The 22,434-nt window shown below is 41.8% G+C and overlaps 1 protein-coding gene across 1 annotated transcript in view; it reads left to right on the top strand.

Annotated features, from left to right (window-relative positions):
• mtcl1 (microtubule crosslinking factor 1) overlaps window positions 1–21,637 on the top strand; it is an 82,700-nt gene extending 61,063 nt beyond the window's left edge. Inside the window, exons 11-17 of the mRNA XM_028594313.1 lie at window positions 335–505; window positions 3,592–3,759; window positions 7,622–7,897; window positions 8,918–9,250; window positions 9,881–9,957; window positions 10,490–12,062; window positions 21,434–21,637. Coding sequence (XP_028450114.1) covers window positions 335–505; window positions 3,592–3,759; window positions 7,622–7,897; window positions 8,918–9,250; window positions 9,881–9,957; window positions 10,490–12,062; window positions 21,434–21,637 — 2,802 coding nt within the window. The remainder of the gene's footprint in view (window positions 1–334; window positions 506–3,591; window positions 3,760–7,621; window positions 7,898–8,917; window positions 9,251–9,880; window positions 9,958–10,489; window positions 12,063–21,433) is intronic.
• Window positions 21,638–22,434: the final 797 nt, after the last annotated feature.

The raw sequence follows: 22,434 nt of genomic DNA, 5'->3' as shown, positions 1-22,434 counted from the left end.
AGCCCATAACCTTGTCAAATGTATGTGTGTACCAGTATCTCTTTAAAAATAAATAGAATGTAACTTACCATTATTTATTTAGTACCAATTACAAAAACAATCATTTTTGCTTAACAGTGGGTTCCTTTATTCCAAAGAAACCAAAACTAAATAGATGTGTGACTGTACACTTGTGTGTGTATTAGCCCTGTCATGGACTAGCAAAAGACTGGAGACTCATCCAGGGTGTTTTTCTGCCTTCTGCCCATTGCATGCTGGGAAAGGCTCAGGGACTGTGAGCCTGAAAACAGAATGTGTTGGTGCAGAAAACATGAGTGCATATCATCTGTTCCAGTTTGAGAAGTTGGAGGGCATCCCAGAGCTGGGAGTGATAATGGAGCAGGCGGAGGGGGAGTCGGATCAAGACGACAGACTGTGTTTACCTCAAACTCCTGGGGACGTCCCCGACCCGGGGCCCATCATCCCCCTGATGTCACCTGATCGACACCTGCGGCATCAAAGACAGGTACTCACACACTTACAACTCTGAATTTTATTAAGACAAATTTTGGAAAAACTGTAACTCCAGTGACTCCACTTTCTATTTTGAAATTGTTAACCTAAACTGAAAAGCATTATTTAACATTAGTAAAGTTTTTGGTTCATGAGACATGTTGTGATCTATAAAGCTTTCCGACAGATACATTTATATTAACCTTAGCCTATGGTGAAAAATAGAATACAGCTACAGCGGAGATGGTACAGACTGACTGAGGACATTCCCCCAAAACGTCATACAAATCTATTATTACATTTTTAAATATCTGGCTAATCCAGTGACCCTGGATATGTGGGGCCCCTGGGATAAAGATTAAATCAGCATGAGCATTAGTCCATGCCAGAATTCTAATTACACTTCCTTCCTTACAGTCCTAGGACCCTATCTTGCACCCGGCGCAGCCCGACGCAAAGCCCGTCTTTGCTATTTTAAGACCGTCCAGTTTAAATAGCAAATGCACCTGCGCCCATCTTTCCACCCATGGGCGTGCTGGTCTTACAGGGAGGTGTGTTCAGGTGAATTCTTGGCGTATTGCTATCTTGAGGCAGCAGGAAGTGATTGCGCCATTGACCACCAAAAACCTGGTCTAAAGTCAATAGCGCAGCATTTCATTGTTATTTTAACAGCAAATTAGTAAAATGCGCCTTGGCTCATGCACAGCGCGCCCACACTATGCTTGTTACACACACAGGGAAGCGCAGCAGCACACAAACATGCAAAAGATTACACATAAAAATATTACAGTGCAAATCCGCCATCATAATAGCAATGCGCCAAGGTACAAACGCCCCTGGCTTTTAAAGGGAAGGGGAGATGACACTCTGATTGGTTTATAGCACATTACGCCCAAAACACACCTATGAATTAATGAAGACACTAAGGACAAACCTTTTGAACCATGCGCGCAGCGCACAGACGCTTTTTTCCACCGTCAAACTAGCAAAAGTGGTAATTCAACACACCCTAAACACACCCCCGCCATGCGCTTCACACCCTGCACTTAGATCTTTAAAATAGGGCCCCTAGTCTTTGGCTGATTAGGATTTGACCGAATCGGTAAATTGCAACTCCAGTTTTTAAATTTTTAATCATGGTGGGTGGAGTCTCAGGCATCCCAGGCTCATGATAGATTTCATATTCATTTAATTTTTTTTTAAATATTTTTCTCTAGCAGCAATGTCATGGCACAAAGTTCAAGGTTTATTATTAAGCTTTATTGTCATTTCACAGTACAGGATTGAACAGTTTATTTAACCCCTCCATACTACACACATAGAAAATGTATAAATAAGAAAAAATATATATTAAAATAGAAAAATCAATAGGTAAAATACAATAGAAACACTTCAGTAATACTAGTAGCAAGGAAGAATACTATACTATTTACAAAAAATAAATTATACAGTTGCAAATATACACATATAAATACACACACATAAAAAATATAACTGTAAAGTTGTAGTGCAAAGAAATGAACAAGTTGGTGTATTCAGTGAGTTTGGACATTTAGCTCAGCCTTTAATTATTTCTCATTTTCATTGTGTTCAAAGGAATGTTTGGCAGCCTGTTTGGCACAGTATGCAGATGAGCATTTTGGCCTAGTTAAAGTCCGTAATTATTTTTTAGTACACCCAGTTTTATGCTTATTGTTCAAACAAAAAATTGGACTCTCAGTTACATGCAAAGAGGACAGAAGGAGCTGCTGTTCTTCAGGCTGTCAATTGTTTCAGAGGAGATTTCACCCAGACATAGCGTGTGTTGATATATGCTTTCAGTACAGTATGTCTAGCAACCACTTTGCTCCTCTGTAAAACTAAAGAAAGTATGTAAGCATTTTGGGTTGGATTCATTATTAAGCAGCTCCTAAGTGCTCTACTTTGTGTCTGTGTTTAGATTTTTCCACAACATCATAAAAATGGTTTGTACAGTGATCTGACATTGTTGCTTTACTCTGTGAGCAGTTTTTCAGGTTTTTAACAAGCATGCCCAGTAGACTATATTATACTTTATGTATGAGAGCAGAAATGCAGACTTGCTTTAGTAAGCATTTGAACTCATGGCTACTACAGCAGAGCAGATGATAATTCCTGCAGCCAGAGTGAGACAATATAATGTTAAGCCATAGAGAGGTCATTGAAAGTTTTAAGTAAACACTTGGACATGATTTAGGAAGTTGGTAAGGTAAAAATGACGGGAGTAACAGGCGAACCAACTTCTCTGAATTTGGGGTTCCCCCACCTGCCAAATCCCAATTTAACCCTTGCTCATATGATGCATATTTAGATAGACAACAGTAGAACAAGAAGAAAAAAAGTTAAGTCTATTGTGGTTGTATCTGCTCACAGGAAAAAAGTTTGGTGCAAATTCCACTTTTTTTCTTGTTATACTGGATTGAAGTGCACTGGCCTTTTAGCACATGAGCTCATGTCGAGTTCCCACCCGAGGCTGGCAGAGCTGGTGGCGCTGTAGTGAGGTGATGTTTAACTCACAGACTCTTTTGTGCTTCACTGCCTCCTGGCAAGACCGGAAGACTCTTCACAGCAGGACCACTAGAAAACAGCTCTCCACACACCTCTCTGAGCAGGAAAACGTGCACTTCTTTTAACTGTCTCAATCCCCCTGCATCATAATTGGACTAAAATAAATCGGTAGTCGTCCAACAGGTGCAGTTTTAATTACTGCTCTACTCAGAGGTTCCTGAGGGATTTCACTTAATTTCGAGTTAGTATTTTTGAGTGCAACCTTATATTTACACCCATCCATGTGTACATATTTTAATGCTTTAACGGCAGGAGTCAAGGAATGATAGATGGCAAAGGACAAGGATAAAAAAAAGAATAGAAGAAAGATGGAGAGGTTCAAGTCAAATTGATTTATAAAGCACTTATGAAGCAGATTTGTCCCAAAGAGCTAAAGAGAAACAGAAGACAGGGATAAAAACAAGAGACAAGCCCATCAAGATAAGGACAGAACTTGCCATGTTCATGTGTGTCTGAGTGAGTTGGTTTAATCTTTTTCTAAATTATTGTTTTGTCTGAATCCTCTCTGGACAGTTTGGGGAGAACCGGCAAGTGCTGCAGGCCCTGCGGACGCTGCTGGAAGAGTTTCGAGACGAGCTGCGGGAGGAGGAGATGCGGCGATGCCAACTGCAGCAGTCCTACGCCAATGACAAAGCCGCCTGGGAGGTCAAGTGGGCAGAGATGAAGTGCCAGTTCGCCCAGGTACAGATGGCATCTCAGCACCCACCTTAAAGGGACAGGACACAATCTGGTGTAGAACTAGCGGTGCATTCAATAAGCAGCGAGGTGACAGTAAACATCCCACTCATGGCAAAGCGGTAACAAGTCAAAAACAACAAATATTTTTAGTTTTTTAACTACGCCCCCCTGGGCCAATCAGTGTCTTTTTTGAAAGTGCAGAGATGAAATTAAGTAAGTGACAAACCAATGGACAGAATCCAATTTATAATCACCCCTCAACAATTAAATTAAAAGAGAAAAGACCGCTTCTTATAAGACAAGAAAATGGTTAATCACCTGCCTGGCCCTGTGTAATGAGTATATTCTGTCACTGGGACAACTATTATGATTAATTCAGCCTTGTGCCTAGTTGTTCAATGTTCCTCTAAATATTTCTTAGTGAACTCAAAACAGCCGTAAAGTGCTCTCTTATATTCCTAATGGGAGTATCTTCATCTCAACTGATATGAGTACATGAAAGTTGATATCAGAGATTTTGTGGGGGGCTGCGGATTTTTGTGTCAATATTAAAAATATTTCAATTCGCAATTACAGTAAAGGCCTCCCAAGATTTGAATTGTTCTTCGTTTCTCCCAAACAGCATTTAAAACATTGTAGGAGACTTAAACTCTTAAAGACTTAACCTGAGACCCAGGAAAAAACTTATTTAAGGGTTAAATTGGTGCAGTCTATGTGTTGCTTTCAGCCGGTACATGTCAGTGTTCTTGAATCTGATTCATGGGGGGGCGGGTGTATTACCATCTGCCACAGTGTCTTTTTTGATACTCCCTCATGGGGGCAACAAAGTGGGAAATTTTCTAAGTCTACACCTAGTGGCTTTAAATAGGTATACATAGACGACAGTGGTTGAAAGTAACAAAGTACATTTACTCAAGTACTGTACTTAAAGGAATAGTTCACCAAAACACAATATACATTGTATATAGTACTCACCTCCCTAGGATCTCTTTTTATTGAATGCTATTAAGGAGAGCAGAGCACCCAAATAATACAAGCATATCAGTGCAAACACACTTCAACAGATGCCGAACGAAAGATAGCAAAAAAGTTATAAAACGTCCGAAAAACTTTCTGAAATTCCTATGCAACATTATCCAAGTGTCTTGTATTCATTCGTGGGCTCATAGAAATCCAAACACAACTATGCCTGCTAAACTGTTGCTAAACAAAGCATGTTCAGATTATGCACACAATGAAATGCTTTGTTTAAATGCTAATTTTACTTGTAGCTGAGTATTTCTACCCTGTTGTATTGCTACTTTTACATAAGTAAAAATAGAGTACTTCCACCACTGCTATAGACATATCTGTTGTTAAACGCTTAGTATCCTGACACCCCAATTCTACCGAACACATGCTATTTGGGTTGTGTTTGAATTTCATGGTAGACAAAAAGATCAGTACTCTGTTTGCAGTAAGGGCAACTGCATTTGTAGGAAAGGTACAACAGTGTGGGACGGAGGGATATTGAATCCACAATGTTCTGTGGTACGGTTGGAGCCTCACTGTCCACTGTGTCTGATTTCAACTTGAGATTTTCTTTCCCTTTGAGAGGCAGAGCACGATCACGACAGGTGGCCAACAATGTGGAAAAAACAACTTGCAATCAATTTGAGCATATTGATGTTTCCGGGAGACAGTATTGGAAGATCAAATTTGAAACCCACAGTGGCAGAGCAGTGTCTTTTCCCAGCTATATCTGTTAAAAAGTAAACTGCAGCTTTGGGAACCAATTAAGCAGTTTGATTTATAGGAGTGAGATTATCTTTTTAACTCTCATGCTCTTAATCTGAACAGCTTTAACTTGGTTCATATCCTTTCTCAGAGCAGAGGTCGATGAGGGCCTCAACAGGAATGAATTTACTTAAGTTTTCTTCTGATAACACCATTTTAAGTTCTTTTCTTGCTCCACTGTGCTTTATCCTGATTAAGACTTAAGAAATATGCCCCTAAACTGCTGGTTTTTAATCATGATTATTTCATAGCCCAGCAGAGCAGAGCAGAAATTAAAATTACATACCCTCACCTGTGTATTTATATGTATAAGATTTGCAGGATTATTTTTTGAGATATTAATATCAGGCTGGCTCATGTTTCATACTCTGGTTTGGTCACTGGCACTGCATCAAGCCTCCTAAATAACTGTCTATATGTATTCTCTAACATCTTGGCTCTTAGCATTCATTCAGCAGCTATTACTGTACATGTCATCCTCTCCAGTATGTAATCAGACAGTTTTCAAGCACTCTATAAAAGTATACAAGACAAACATTTGTGAATGGGAGTTATGTAAGCTGATGTTTCAAGGCAGCCTTGACTTGCTCTTCACACAGCTCCAGTACTGCAGACTCTGGTTTGTACCATTATATTGAAGGGTCAAAGCAGTCTGAAGATTACAACACTCTGTTCTTCCAGAGTTCTCTCTGTCGCTCTGCAGCTTTGAAGATTTCTGCAGTGCATCTGAATTCTCGGTTCATGTCCTTCCACTAGTGAGTGGTTTAAAATATAAATTTGGGAGGGCAGCCCGCGCTCAAGTTTCAACTGTGTGTCTATGTCGGCTACATAACATCTACTTTATGATACCTTTTCCTATCTCATTGTGTTTTTCTTTTTCAATAGGAGAAATTGTGCACATTATGGATTTTACAACTCTGGAAATCTATCACCGCGGCAATTATTTTATCTTTTGTCACAAAAATAGCTAATTAAACAGTAGAAAAATGCCATTCTGATTACAAGTTGATCTACCAGGAATGTGTGCTTGCATGTATTTGATTGGCCAGCGCAGCGCCTTGCAGCTGATGTTGCGTTTCAGCAATAATTGAAGCATGTTAAACCTTTTAAACCCCCGCTGCACTGCTGGACTAGTCTCAGTCGGTCTTATTTCGGCTGTTTGTCTAAATAAACAGTCCTAGTGAGCCATTTCCTCATTAGCTTGTTCATAAATTGTGTTAATTGGAACAATGACAAGGCTACACAGAATAAAAAGATATACAATTTTTGTCATTTCTTTAATCTGCTTTGACACTCATTTATTATTTAGTAGCTGTGTCAGCACTGGACTTTTTCTGTTTTCAGTGTTTTTTAATCATTTTTTATTTTATTAAAGTCAATGACCAAAAAATAGATTAAAGTATCAAAAAGTAAAGAGCGAAAGATTGTTTGTTTGTATGTTATGTACAATATCTCAGACACTACTGTTTGGATTTTTTTACAAAACTTTGAGAAATGATTCATCTCACTGCTTTAAAAAACATATTGATCCATCGGGAGGGCAAAACAAAAACAGGGCAAAAACAAGTTTGGCAGAGGCTAGTTTCTATCGTTGTTTTATCGTTGCAGTTGTTTTGGTCAGTCGTGCCTTCAAAACAACAGCAGAGGTTCATCCAAAAAACAATTTTCTCGCTTCCCTCCTGCATTATGTTGGTTTTATTTGCCCAGGTCTAGAAAATTATACCTCCACACCAACAATGTAATTTTGCATTAGAAGATTGGACAGCAGCACCTTTTTCCAGACACAGTATCCTACTTACTGTGTATAATCAACAAACCTTACTGCAAACAGTTTTCATAGGGACTATTTCTTCAATCAAAAGTAGTTCTAATAAAAATTGGGTTGTAATTTGGGTGAATGAACCCATTAAGTGGAACCATGTTAATTATTGTGGTACTGCCTAATAACACTGCCTTTTCTTTGTCTTCATCATTTATTTATATATATATATATATATATATATATATATATATATATACTGTGCAGCATAATAAAGACTTGATAATGACTAATCAACCCAACATCCCTGTATCTTTGCTCTTTGACCAGTTGGAGGAGAAGGCCCAAGGCGAGGTGCGAGGTGAAGCTCAGATAGGTGATGAAGAAGAACCTGCCGAAGACCCCAAGTGGGCCTTAAAAATGGAACGTGAAGAGCACCGGCGTCTGCTGGCCGACAGCCACAGCACCTCCCTGGACCTGCGCTGGAAGCTGCAGCACGGAGAGAAGAGGTGGAGCCGCGAGAGGGGCGACCTGCTGGAGCGTTTCGACCAAGAGCGGCAGGAGTGGGACGGCAGCATGAGGGAGCTCCACCGCAAGATGGAGAGGGTGAGAGACAGGAGGAGTTGGGAAGAGACAGAGAAAAGTGAAGAGTTTTAGTAGAAAAAGAGAAGAGAAGGAAGGACAGGGTTGAACATATAAGGGGTAGAGAAAGCAGATGCAGTGAAAAAAGAAAAAGAAAGAGAGGGTTAAAGTCAACTCAGGCTCATAGATATTTGTCATAGATATTTGTCAGTAGAAAATTAATCAGCAGTTTTTGACAACACAATCACCACAGGGAAAATGTAGTAGCTGTTCTGGAGTCTCCGATCGTATTACACAATCTTCCTCAGCGGATGGAATTGCCCAGTTGTCTAGTTGCAGCCTTGAATCCACTTTAAACTAAACTGCTCAAACTAGAAAAACCCACCACAGCTTTAAGATCTGAAGCCTTTTCTTCTAACGCTGTATGGGCGTACATGACATGAGAGAGAGAGAGAGAGAGAGAGAGAGAGGCAAAGCACCCAAGGCGATTATCTTCTCTATTGTTTGGTACTTTAGAATAGTCAAGGCTAGATACAATAAATACTCAGAATAACTGAATAATTGATGTCCTTTGTGAGATTTAATTAGACCAACTGCAGGGTCTCATCTCGCTTGTGTGTGATGTTCAGGGCAGGAGATAGAAACAATAGCTGGTTAATATGATATAAGTGTGAGAGTATTAACATATACAGCAGGGAGTGGAAAAATAACAAACTCTGAAAACAGCAAAAAACAACTGCTGATGCACCCGCTAAATGTAGAGAAACAGAGTAGGAAGCAGAGATGCATCATTCAGCGATGCATAAGCAATGTTACCAGAATGTTTATTAATTCTTAAATATCTATCAGTATTGGCTACATAAATGCGGTATCAGTCAGCCTGTTAAACCCATTAACAAACAAAAACAAACCAAAAACATTTTAGATTTATTGATGTCTTTAAGTGTAAACAATTTAAATAATAAAAAAATAGACATGAAAACTTAAACTGTAAAGTAAATTCTCTAACTGATCCCCTCATATCTGTTTGTATTCTTCGTGCAGATGCAGAGAGAGCTGAACACCCGGCGAGGTGAGGGCATCGACATCAAAGATGGTGGCTCGGACCACAGAGGTGTTTTCTCTCCTCAGGACAGTCCCTGCAACGCCCCCCGGTCGCCACGCTCCCCCTGTACGTCCACCCCCATCCCTGCCCCCCCCATGCGCTCCCACTCTGACTCTGAGGCCATCCTGGAGGAGCATGGGGCTGCGCTGAGGCTGAAAGGTCCAACAGAGAACCTGTTCCTGGACGCACTGTCACTGGACCCCCTCAGCGGCCTGGAGGTCCCTCCACCCTCCAGACTGGAGGGGGAGAAGAGGTTCCCCTGCATGAAGGAGGTAACCCATACATCAGCCACATCAAAACAACTCACCTTTAATGTAGTGCTTTAAATCACATAAAACCAGTTTGCACCAGGGAGGCAGAGCTTTGAACAGCAGCACGAAAATGTGGGTGTGATGGAAATAAGAGTTGCTGCAGCAATTTGAATACATCACTTTGAGCTTTCATAAGTTATATATTGCTCTTGAGCCATTATGTAACGGACATAATGGGCATTTTTCACTGTTTTGTGACGTTTTATAGACTTTTTGAATGATTGATTGATTGAAACTTATTTCGAAAACAGAAAATCAGGTCAAGCAGAAAATAATAATATAGATAGGATAGTATAGATACATACATACATATATACATACAAAATGATTAATGAATTAGTCATTAGGAGACAATTTCATTAGTTGAAGCTTGAGGTCAAACTACTCAATAAACTGATAGTGGTGTTCAAATGGCCCCAGAACGCTATCATACTTTGTTTTAATTTAGTTTTATAGAAGGTACCCCTGTTTTCATATGACCGATATATTCTCTCATTTTAGAATAAACTACAGTTTTTTTTACTGCCTATTAATCATCTTACACTGAACCCTTTTCCACATGATTTAACTATTGTATCTGTTGTGTTTCAGGCCCTGAATGAGATTCCGGAGAGAGAACTTGATTCTGCGACCCCAGAGGACGAGATGGGTGGTGGGAGTCTGTTCAGGTAACCTCATGAAAAAGCTTCAAGTCAAACTGAGTTCAAAGAGTGTTTAAACTGTTCTGTAACAGCTGCTGCGTTTTAATAGATGTCAACAGTAAATACATCACCATGAACTGGTCTGACTGGCTGCAGATTATTCAGCCTCCTGCAGCATTTTTGTTGCTCATAAGCATTTTTGTTGCTCATAAGCATTTTTGTTGCTCATACATACACATCGATCCCTTGCCATTGATTCTATTAACTGTTACTGGAAGTGACAGTGAGTTTCCCGCTGGTGATTTTTCTGTGAAAGTTTTTGTTAAGGCGAGAAGGTGATCGAGTTCACTGTGCTGCTAAATAATTCAGACAGTTAAACATTGAAAAGCATTAAGTTGCTTTTTTTTTAAATACATGCATATTTAGGATTTATTTTCTGCAGTGGGAACATAAAGGAGATGAAATTATGATTGGGTTGGAATTTTGTTTGTAATGTTTGGTTTCAATGCCCCAGCTGAAGTTAATGTTAATGAACTGTGTGTTTGTGTGTCCTGTCCAGAGCTAAGTCTGTGTGCTCCATGAGCGACTTCCAGCGGTTAATGGACAGCTCGCCGTTCCTCCCTGACAAGACTCGCCACGGTGATCTGGGCCAAGACGACGTCACCCCGCCTTTGTCCCCAGACGACCTCAAGTACATCGAGGAGTTCAATAATAAGGGCTGGGACTTTCCATCATCCGCCTCTGGCCCGGATCCTGCCCGGAACATGTGGACAGACAAACCCCCCGAGGCCCGGGGAGGGGAGCTCGTCCTTGAACCATTTCAGCCAGCGTCCTGGTTCCTCACCACCAGCGCCACCCTGACCACCAGCACCCTGAGCAGCCCTGAGCACTGCCACAAGTCCCCGCTGAGGGGCAACGGAGCAGGGGAGGCAGGGGTGGGAGTGGAGCACTATGGTCATCGCATGCTCCACAGCCCCACCAGATCTGGGACAGCTGAGTGCCCTACTTCCCAAGACCCGGACTTCCTGTACGCCAAAGGGACCAAAGCCAGGGGCGGAGGAGAGGCTGGGGTGGGAGCCAGCGGGTCAGATGAGGTGTTCAGCAGTGGGAGGTGGGCATGTGGGCTCCTGGAGGGTGGGGGGTTGAGGACTTCTCCTAGCCAGTCTCCTATCTGCCCCACTGTGGGCTACACTTCCTCTCTGGAGCTTCAGCTCTCCAGAAACATGAGTGACGACATGAAGGAGGTGGCCATCTCTGTGAGGAACGCCATCCGTTCCCCGCCAGGGCCCATCATCCGAGACACCGCCTGCCAGACCAACGGATTCACCACGCGAGGTACTCAGACCACCCAGACCATCAGTGTGGGTCTACAAACGGACCTGTTGAGGAACCTGACCAGCAGCCCCCACCGCTGCCTCACTCCGAAAGGCGGCGGCACGCCTATTTCTTCCCCGTCACGCAGCCTAAGGAAGGTTCAGTACTCTCCTGTCGTCCAGAGTAAGTTTGAGCGACCCTGCTGCTCGCCAAAGTACGGCTCACCCAAGCTTCAGCGCAAACTGTCCACATCCAACAAGGCTGAGCTCCCCAACACGAACCGCGCTCCCACCCCCACCACACCGCAGAAGGGCAACAGCGAGTCAGCGTGGGCCCGCTCCACCACCACCCGTGACAGCCCCGTCCATACCACCATCAACGACGGCCTCTCCAGCCTCTTCAACATCATCGACCACACCCCCGTGGCCTACGAGTCCATGCAGAAGTTCAACAAGTCCCCCAGTCGCTCTCGCCCCACCCCTCCCTCCACCACCGAGCCCAGCCCTGCTCACGGGGCTCTCGCCACAGACCCCAGGACCGAGTGCTTGCGGATTGCTCGCGGGCGCTCACCCAGCCCCGTGCAGCTGATAGTGGAGACGCAGGGGGACAGAAACCCAGAGGTGGTGAGCATACGGCAGGACCTGTCGGCCCCGCCGGGCTACACGCTGGCTGAAAACACAGCCCGCATCCTTAATAAGAAGCTGCAGGAGCAGAGCTTTAGAGAGGAGAGGAGGCTGCAGGCTGGAGGACAGAGCAGCCACAGCAGAGACAGCAGCCGGCAGGCCGACTCAGACAGAGGACAGTCTGGATGTATGGAGGTAAATATACAGACGCACTGGATTCATCGCTTCATCATTCATTTGCTCTGGGCCCCATGTTTTATGATGCAAAAATATTTATGACTTTGCCTTGGATTTTCCTTATTATGAAGATAAACTTTAAGACATCTGTGGTTAGAGAAAAAAGCTTATCAACTACGTTATAATATCACTAAAATGTTGCTTTTTTCTCAGATCGAAAGCACTGACTGATGCAATGGTAATGTCAAAATATTCGACCCTCTTCAAAAATACTGAACTTTCCTTCATGGTTTCTTCTTCTGTACTTTCTTCTTCACTGTAATGGCTTTCTTGTAGTTTGCCTTTTATTTCTGTGCTTTAACTTTCACTGAGGCCCGACCGAAACCTGATTTATGTGTCTGATGACTGGAGAAGTAAAACTTAATGATCTCACTGTAATGATGTGAGTGAGATCGCAGTTACAAAGTTAGGCTACATTATTAATCATTATCAGCAACTCTCCAATTAAATGTCCAACCAGAATTTTAAGTGGTTCCAGGTTTCAAAGCAATTTGTTTCCCCCTTAACCAAATTAAACCAAAAAAAGTGATGAAATCAGTGACACGTCGGTCGGGCCCTCTTCACCACCCATTCAGCTGACCTGTGGTAAAAAAATAAAAGACAGACAGAAAACCATCTTTCTGGTCATGTTTAAATGATGAAACAGAAAGAAAAATGCATTCAGTTTGCTGTATGTACTGGAACGCCTCTACAGATTAGAACTTCAGAAAGGTTTTAAGCTGAACATTAAAACAATGTACCAAAAGACGTATTATATATGTGAAACCATAACATGAACAGTGGGCAGCATAATCCCACATATGGTGATTAATATGTCCACTAACATAAAGGATTCACCAGCTGCTGCTACTCCCTGATCTGCAGAACAGACAGTAAGATTAGAGTCTAATATGTGATTTTTATGGATAATAGTGAAGTGTGTGGTTTCCTGCACTAAGAGATGCCTTCTGTGGATGACGGTCACAGCTCTAACAAAGCAGAATAATGGATTGCGCTGGTTCTTAAGCCCGCAATATGTATAGACATCGAGATGGATCATATATTGCTGTTTTTTGAGTGTGCTTGTAATGGATAAACACAGAGAAGTAATTTTCCTCATTAAATTACTTGACTAATTGATCAGTTATCAAAATTGTTATTCACCCATTTTCTGTCAATCGACTAATCAATTAATTGACTAATCATTTTAGCTGTAGTGGAAATTTAGGTTATTGTTCAAACCAATTTAAATTTCTACTAGATATGTTTTGTGATATAGCAAAATTTAATTAAGAAACCATTATTAGATTTAGCTTTAGATTTTGTCCACACGTACGCGGGTATTTTTTTAAACATAGCTTTTTCTATGCGTTTTGAAAACAGATCTTTTAGAAAACTCCTTCCAAGATTTTCAGAAACTTTGTTTTCAGTGTTTCATTGTTTTTGGCTTGTAACATCAGAGTGTGCACCGTTGTGCCCTTTGTGACGCGTCACAAATAAGGTAGTCTATATCGACAACGTTTCCGGGATTGTTCCGGTGCTGCCGGAGGTTCTGCCAGATGTCCATCATTTTCGGCCGGATGTCAGTCACCTTCCGCCTTCTCTGTGTTAGCATTTCAAACTCCGGACTATGGTTAACTGCTCCTCAGATCTCTGCAGGGTAAATCCAGACAGCTAGCTAGACTATCTGTCCAATCTGAGTTTTCTGTTGCACAATTAAAACATCCTTTAAATGTACACGTTCCACCAAAACAAGTTCCTTCCCGAGGCTATTTTGCAGAAGCACCGTTGCTCCGTCCGGCGCACACACAATTGTGATTGGTTTAAAGAAATGACCAGAGCACGTTTTTCTCCTATCCCGGAATGCTGTGTGGACTAGCCAGAGCTTCCTCCACAGCCTGTGGAGATAGGTCTGACCGCTAACAGGACTTTTTTTTTTTAATTCACACATAAACATACTTACTCTTCCACTATATTGAGAAACAGAGGCATCTGAATGCGCTACAAAGCGATTGATGCACAGTTGCAGCCAGGTAGCCTTCCAGTTATAGCTTTTTTCAAGCCAACGTGACTTCAAGGTTGTGAGGTTAAGGTTATAGAGCCACCTGTTGGCTTGGCATGCTTCAATTGTGTTGCGTTTTAATTTGGACAGAGATTCTTTTAAACAGAGCTTGTGTGGATGGGAGTTTTTTTTAAAGGAAGGAGGAAAGAAATAACCGTGAACGTGTGGACAAGGCCTAAACAACCAGACTTTAATTTTTGCTTTTAGCTAACCCAGTCAATTACAGCTGCGGCAATTTGTTTTTGGATCATTCAATTAATCGTCAAAAAAAAATAACGATCCATCAAAATTTCCCGGAGTCTTCACATTGTTTGCTGTGTTTGACCAATGGTAACACAATATACCATGATACGATACAAAACTGAGAAAAACAGCAAATTCTCACATTTGAGAGCCTGAAAGCAGCAAAGTTTGGCATATTTGTTTAAATAAATGACAAATGATTATCAAAATTGTTGTTAATTTTCTGTTGATCAATGTTTCAGCAATACAGTGAATGAAATACCTGTCAAATCAAGGTACTTCATCACATTGCACAGGAGCAGTCCTGCTCATTGATCTGCAACAGTGCCTGCAGTGACCTAATATAACCTAAGTATTAAAGAGTTAGCTTCGTCAGTAGAAACAGTGTTGAAAAATCTCTCCAGGTAGACAAAACCGTTATTGTGGTGTAAATTGACATGTCACCCAACCCTAGTGTGGTTTATTTGTAGCCATATTGAATGTTTGGTTAACTCCAACACTATCCGACTGGCCTGTGTGTATCTACATCAAGGTCAACGTCCCAGTTGTGTTTTTTTTCCAGGTCTAAAGTGAATGGGTGTGTGTTTACTGCTTTCTGTGTGGACTGCACAGCCACCTTATTTCTTCTGGTAAACCTCTCTGCCTTTGATATGCCAGAATTATCAAAATTCTGCTTTGCCCGAATATACCTATTAACATTTCCCACTCTATCTTCCCTCCTCCCCCCCTCTCTCCTCCCCTCTGGGCTTTATCTCTCCCTCCTCCCTGTCCGCTGTGCTCTGATCCAGAACCAAACTGTCATACTAACAACTCCTTGGGGACTTTAACTCAGCTTGTCTCCGTGATGTAAGTTCCTCTTCCTCCTCCTCTTCTTCTATGAACCTTTGGCGGTGGGTTCACCAGCCACACGGACCTCTCACCTCACGCCCTGCAGACCCCACCCCTCCTCCTCCCCCTCCTTACCCTCTTCATTAATGCATGCTTCACAGGACGGCAGAGTGACAGTGTGTGAAGCCATCGGAGTGGTGTCAAAAGTTGTGCGACAGCTATGCATCTGTTTCTTCGTGTTAATGCATGCACGCTCCGTTGTAGATCATCTGTTTTTTTAAAGGACCATAATGGTGTTTTTTTGCATGTTTTAGTCCATTAACCACATAAATCACATAAACTGTTTTCCAATGTTATACCATACATTTTGAGATTATTAGATTTAAATACAATTTTCCACCAGTACGGTATGAAAATCAACTTTAGGAGACTAGCACGAGATCAATTACAGTGAACATTCATTAAGCTGGATTTGTATTGGTGAGCTCCATTGCATCTGAGAGCAACAATTAATTTGATAATCTTGTTGTTGTTGGCAGTACAGCTTCATCAACTGTTATGACAGTTATATATCTGAAATCATTAACTCATTGACTGCTCACTATACAGGAAATTCTAGAGTAAAAAAAAAATTGAAATTAGCCAGCATGCGTAAACCGAGCTGTCTACTATCCAACGTAGGCATCTGACATTAGCCAAGGCTAGTTCTAAGAGACAAACCAGAAAGATAATAATAAGCGTACATTAATTTTGTGACACTTTTTTTTTTTTTTTTTGTCTTTTAGGATAATTTCACTATAGTGATAGTATAGTCAACTATATTTCAAACACAGCTATCGCCTGTTTGTTAAAAAATAATTTCAATTTAGGTACAATCTCGATGATCTCCATTTTCTTTCGTCTTTATCACGCCACCCATGGCATTAAGCGGTAATTGCTTCGGTGTGTTTTTGTATCTGACTTTCCAGAGATCGCTGCTTGTGATTTTTTCTCAGGAATGTCGTCAAAGACACCCTGTTCGTACTACTCCAAATCCAAGGGCTAGTAACACGGAGCTGCTGCAGCTACATGTAGAGCTCCAACTTAGCTAAAACAGCACTTGTGGGGGCATGATCTAAATAGTGCCTTTGTGCCTCTTAACAGACACAAAATACAATTCAAATGTCTGTGCAACATGAACAGGGCCCTTACGTGACAACAAGATGCGTTTTCAACTTAGACATCCTGCCGGTAGCTAGCTCGCCCTGCTAGCTGGCATCCTTGCTTCTCCCTGCCTTCGTCGCCTGCCGCGGCCGACAACAATCCACAGAGCTGCTCTGGCTATGTCCCTCCAGAGGACAGTTATTCTTACTCCAAGCTTCTTCCCTTGTGAACACCTCCGATCTTCAATTTTCACACACTACACTCCGTTCTGCACACTACTGTTTACCTTTTCCTGCTACAACTGAATTCCCACGGGACTTCGGCGTGAGCCTACAGCTAGCCTTCTCTGCTATCACTGTGCAAGCCACAGACATCATTTGGACCGTTTCCATGTAGTTACATAGTCACTGATATGGTCATAACCACTACAGTGCTCAACTACCTATTTTTGAGGAGGAAATAAACTAAAATTTTTCGCCGCAAAGGCATGACCTGTCCATCCACCAGACCACCGGGCGCTCAGTCGATTGTTGTCGGGAGCGGGAGGCGAGGAAGGCGGGGAGAAGCAAGGATGCCAGGTGGGCCTGCTAGCCCAGCTAAGGGAACTATCACACAGATCACCAATGTCAAGCCTCCTACTCATCAACGCCAGATCGATCACACACAAAATGGATGAGCTACAACGACACACGGAACTGCTGCGTGATGATTATCACCGAAGCCTGGCTAAATACACTGACGGCCAGACGGCAGCTAGCAGGGCGAGCTAGCTACCGGCAGGAGTTGAAAACGCATCTTGTTGTCACGTAAGGGCCCTGTTCATGTTGCACAGACATTTGAATTGTATTTTGTGTCTGTTAAGAGGCACAAAGGCACTCGTTAGATCATGCCCCCACAACTGCCATTTTAGCTAAGTTGGAGCTCTACATATAGCTGCAGCAGCTCCGTGTTACTAGCACGGATTCGGCTCGTTTGTTTTTCTATCGACTGTACTAACATATTTATAGCGATCAAGATTAACGTAAAAATTGGCCGGAATTCTCCTTTAAATGAAAATCTTCAAGATAATTACTTTAAACATGTTCTAGTGAGCTAATGTTGATCTATCCCACAACCTGAAAGTCACACACAATTTAAAAAAAGAATATTTGGACAACTGTTAGGTAACATTAAAATTAGTTATTGTCAAACCCTGGCTTAAGACCGCTCACTTACTAGCTTAGGTTAGGTAAACTAATACTCAGGGCAACTAAATTACTGTGGGTAGCTAGCAGATAAAATAAAACACAGCTAAAGGTTGACATTAGCCAGTTAGTGTTACCTGAGCTGACGTGTAAATGTTTATGACTAGCTAACATAGACCTTTAATTTTGGCTAATTAAGGCTAGTTGTTAGAGACAAACCTGAAAGACAAACAATAAGCAAGCATCAATATTCTGACAACAATAATGTGAGTTTCTCGTGATCAAAACTCTAATGTGGGATTTTGCTATAAGCACTTAAAATCACAATGATGTTTCAGTACAATTCCTGCTCTCTACAATAGATTAGTGTATGATGAAAACACTAGCTTTACAAAAAAACTAAAACATTATCTGTAATGGAGTATGCATCTAAAGTTTCAGCAAGTTGATTGTCATACCACACAGAAGAAATTAAATGCAGATTGGCGGTAATGTAAAATATATATGATTTGACATTAATGGGATAGATCCTGCAATATAGCCAGTATGGTCCTTTAAAGCAAACTCAGTCCATCAGATTGTGTCTTGACTACTGATCATAAAACGTGAACAGTATACATGACACAAAAAAGACAACTCTTTTGGACATCTCACACATTCCTCAGTACAGGTTGTTTTTTGGGGTGCCTTGTGAAGCCCCAACAATATAATATCTAACATTGTGTTTCTACCAGGTCCTCCTCTTTTTGTCACCATGTGTGCGACTGGATGGACTGTGAAGTTTTCACCCTTTTGTCCATACAGTGTTTTCTTTCCTCTTACAGTTCCCCTTAGCCATTTCCTCTCACACTAACAAGTCCTCCAAAAATACTGAAGAAGGCCGCTGCTAACACTCATCACTTTCTATACTCCGGGGTTGTGTTTGATGCCTGGTTGATATTAACCGCTTACTCTGGTCCATTTTGCATGCTTAAAGGGAAAATCCACCATCAGATACACTTCCACTGTTACAAAATGTTATCAGCCTGTCGTTGCATTTTTATGATGAGTGCTGTAATTAGTTTTCTGGTTTTTCAACCTTCCTCGCCTACTTGTAATTCAGTTAGACATTTCCTACATTAGGCAAAATACCTTTGAAAAACCAAATTTAGGAATAAAATGCTACTTTTTGCATTCAGTTGTGGTACGTGGCTCAAGCAAAGACTTTTTGGACAGGAATTGAAAAACAAACACGACTGACAATCTGTCCTGTTTTAATAACTCTCCTTGATGATGAGTTTGAGTGCTGGAAGAGGCCTTGAGATTTGAGAGTTGACTTGCTTACAGTCGGATGCAATCACATTATCTGTTTTAACAGTGTCAAAGTTTTTTTTACGGTGGATTTCACTTTTAAGGTCAAAGCATCGACTGAGAAGTCAGAGTTGATGTTAAGCTGTTCACGTTGCTATCTTCAGCAGCCATTCCTGTGCACTGACTTCCTGTTCACATTACTGGTGCATGATTGTGTCATCTGATGTATTAGCATCACATAGGAAATTGTAGTAACCCACAAGCCTCCCATTAAACAACGACTTGTCTGTATTTCCGGTGTGTGTACACAATCCATCAGTTGTATTCAAAAACAAATTATTTATTGATGGAGACTCCGCCCATCCGTCTCTGTGACTTGTTTACCTGCCAGTTCATCAGGACTGCAGTTTGTGTAGCACATCACTCATTGGTGGGTCTATCTTTCATCCATCTGACTTTTTCTTCAGTTCATACTCTCACACCACCGCAGCCTCACTGCCACTGGCGTGTATTTTTAGCAGAACTAGATTGTTGCTTTGCTGGCTCGATGTCCCCTATCCTTCAGCCGAAATCTATCGCCTGGAGATGAGCTATTTATAAATCAGGCCAGTTGACTGATGTCTCGGTGTGATCGTTTACCCAACCACACTCTGACATCATTCAGACAGGGGGAAATAAAGTCACCCACAGCCACTTTTCTCTCTTCTTATCGCCCTCTTATTCTCACTTTTTCTGTTTTCATCCAGGAGAAAGATGCATGAAGCCTCTGTGATTTCATCACCATTAATCTGTGTTTACCACAGCAGAAATATGCATACACACTACACAGTCTTAAACTAAATGTATAAACCCCTTTGTTTGCATTATTCTGGACCTCACTCATCGTGACATGAATGGGTGTGAACAGCCATGTTTCGACATGAACCAGGACAGTTTGTCCTTCACCCCAATCCAGCAGTGTCCTTTAACAGCACAAAATCAGCTTTACACCCCTGTATGACAGAAAAGGTTTCAGCTGTATGATGATTTTTTAAGGCTGTTTTTCAGAGCCGGCCCGACGCATAAGCGAACTAAGCGGCTGCTTTGGGCCCCGTGGCTACCAGAGGGCCCCCAAGAGCGCTTGAAATGTCTCACAATTGAGCTTATAACAGAGCCGGTCTATTTAAAGATAAAGTGTTGCTGCTAATTGGTCCCACATTAGTCTTTAAATGCTTATTTGCATATTATGAGTGCCTAAACTAATATTTACAATACACAAGTTGGTTAAGTGCCAAGTGCAGTGGCAAAACGTTACAACGTGGAGAGTCCCCAAACCAAATCCTGCTTAGGGCCCCCAAAAGTCTTGGCCGGCCCTGCTGTTTTTTGTTGTGTTGTATTCGACTAGATTTTATTTCACTATTGACAAAGATGGGAAATGTTCGTTATGTTTACGACTTGTTCACATCATTGCACACATCATTGTGTGAGGGTTAAAAACATTATCAGGGTATATCATTTATTTTACTCAAGTGTTTTCATCAGTCAACGAAATCAGTTGATTTATCAGTCAAGTTACACAAGCTTGTTTAAGTTCTTGAAGTGGTGGTGTCCTGCTTCTGATTTTGGAGCCGATAATCTCAATCAGTCATAGTTAGATCATTAGGTCCTTCGATCCATCCGTCCACAGGTAAATGTTGGTGTCTGCAGTAACTCGGCATTCCTAAATGACTGTTGTGTTTGTATATTGACCCCTTGCTTACCTGATCACATGGAAAGTTTGAGTTAGTTGAGAAGTTAACATGTACATCACTGCGTGGCTGTGGATTTTATTGGTTCATTTTACTTCAGCTTTAAGTTGGTTTTGTTGAACTTCCCGAGGTTCGTTTTTCATTAACATTTAACAGTTGTTGCATTGCTCATCATCCCTTCATACAGTATGGGCTATCAGCACTAAATCCATTTAAAGCTGTCTCAAAAATGTTGTTTCCCTCGTTTAAGTACACAAGGGGAACAGAACATTAGAAATATTTCCGAGCATCACGCACTCTAATACAACTACACTTCTAACTGCACCCTCAAAAATTACTTATTTGGTAATTTGAAGGTCAAAATATATTTTTTTTTAAATGGAAGTTTTTTATAGGTTTTTTATTGAATTTTCTATTGTGTACTGTAGCAGGTCCTAAATACATGTTATGATGTAGTCAGTGAAATTCTGTTATAGCAATGGTTACATTTGTAACCTTGACGTCTACAAACCTTCAACGTGTCTAGTCTAGTGATCTAGACAGTTCCTTCTTGACCTTTTTGAAAAAAAACAGTTGACAAAAAAATCTCAACTCCTGGGCCACCGACTCGTTTGTTATGGAGCTCTCGGCCATATGACAAAATCCTCATCTGGATCTACTGCAGGTTCAGATCGTACAGGTGGACCTAATGAACTGGTACTCCACTCATTTCAAATGACGCGTGTACAGAATGGTAACACACAAACAATAGGAATATCATCATAGGGAAATAAAAGTTCCTAATAAAATGACATTCTTCTTCTTTTTTGACACATTCCATAGTCCTTTCCTTGCTCCCCCCCCCCCTCACTGACAGCTCCTTGTCATTTGCAGGACCTGCCTCGTTCTCCGGTGGCTCCACCCCTGGACTCCTGCTTCCTGAGACCGGCCCGCCCGGCCAACCGCCGACCCCCCTCGCGCTGGGCCGCCCGCTCCCCCTCCTCCTCCCCCAAGTGGAGCGAGGGCTCAAAGAGGAGGTTCACCTTCCCGCCGCTGGGACTCCGGAAGACCATCCTGGAGGCCGAGGAGCCAGCGTGAGGCCGCCTTTACCTCCTGTCACCCTCCTCCACCTCAGCCTAAAAGACCCAGTACCTCAAAACCCTCCCCCCCCCCCCACACTCCCCAAAATCTAGAGACTCCCAAGAGCCGGAGCCTGAAGGGAGGTGAGGTCCACCCAGTAGCACCAGCTGACCATCGAGGAACCAGAACTTTTTTTTGTAGAAGAACTGGATGTACTGTAATATCATCAAAGAAAGATTTTACAACTACATTTCCAAAAGAGGTGCCTGCACACACTTGAGTTACTCATCACCCCACATGTGCGCATATGTATTTATAATATATATATACATGTATACACAATTCTGAACCTTTTCCAGGTGAAAACTGTAGGTCAGCTGTTGCATTTGTATGAAGTTTATACCATTTATTCTCACCTGTTTACACTTTTATTTTTTTTACGTTGTCCAGCATCAATTCATGTTCAAACTATTTTTTTTCAATAAGAGCAAATCCTCTGTTTTGTTTTGTTGCCAGCCTTTGAAGCCTGACTTTTCTGTTTAGTTTCAAGGAGAGGGAGAACAACACAAGCAAACAACAAAAAAACTAACTACTTCTGCTTCATCGGGTCTGAAGCAGAGACACATGATGTCATTTCTGATGCTAATGTATTTATTTTTAGGTGGGGATGAAGGTTTGGCTCTGTAAACATATAGAAGAAGGGTGACAACAAACTTATGCATATTTGGAAGGCAGTTGTACAAATATCAGTCAAATATTTGCATGCCTTTTGAACACTAGCACTTTAGTGCATGTACATACGAGCTCTAGTCGTT

Source organism: Perca flavescens, chromosome 12 (assembly GCF_004354835.1).
Source record: "Perca flavescens isolate YP-PL-M2 chromosome 12, PFLA_1.0, whole genome shotgun sequence".
NCBI classification, from domain to species: Eukaryota; Metazoa; Chordata; class Actinopteri; order Perciformes; family Percidae; genus Perca; species Perca flavescens.
This window is presented reverse-complemented; position numbering and strand designations above follow the sequence as displayed.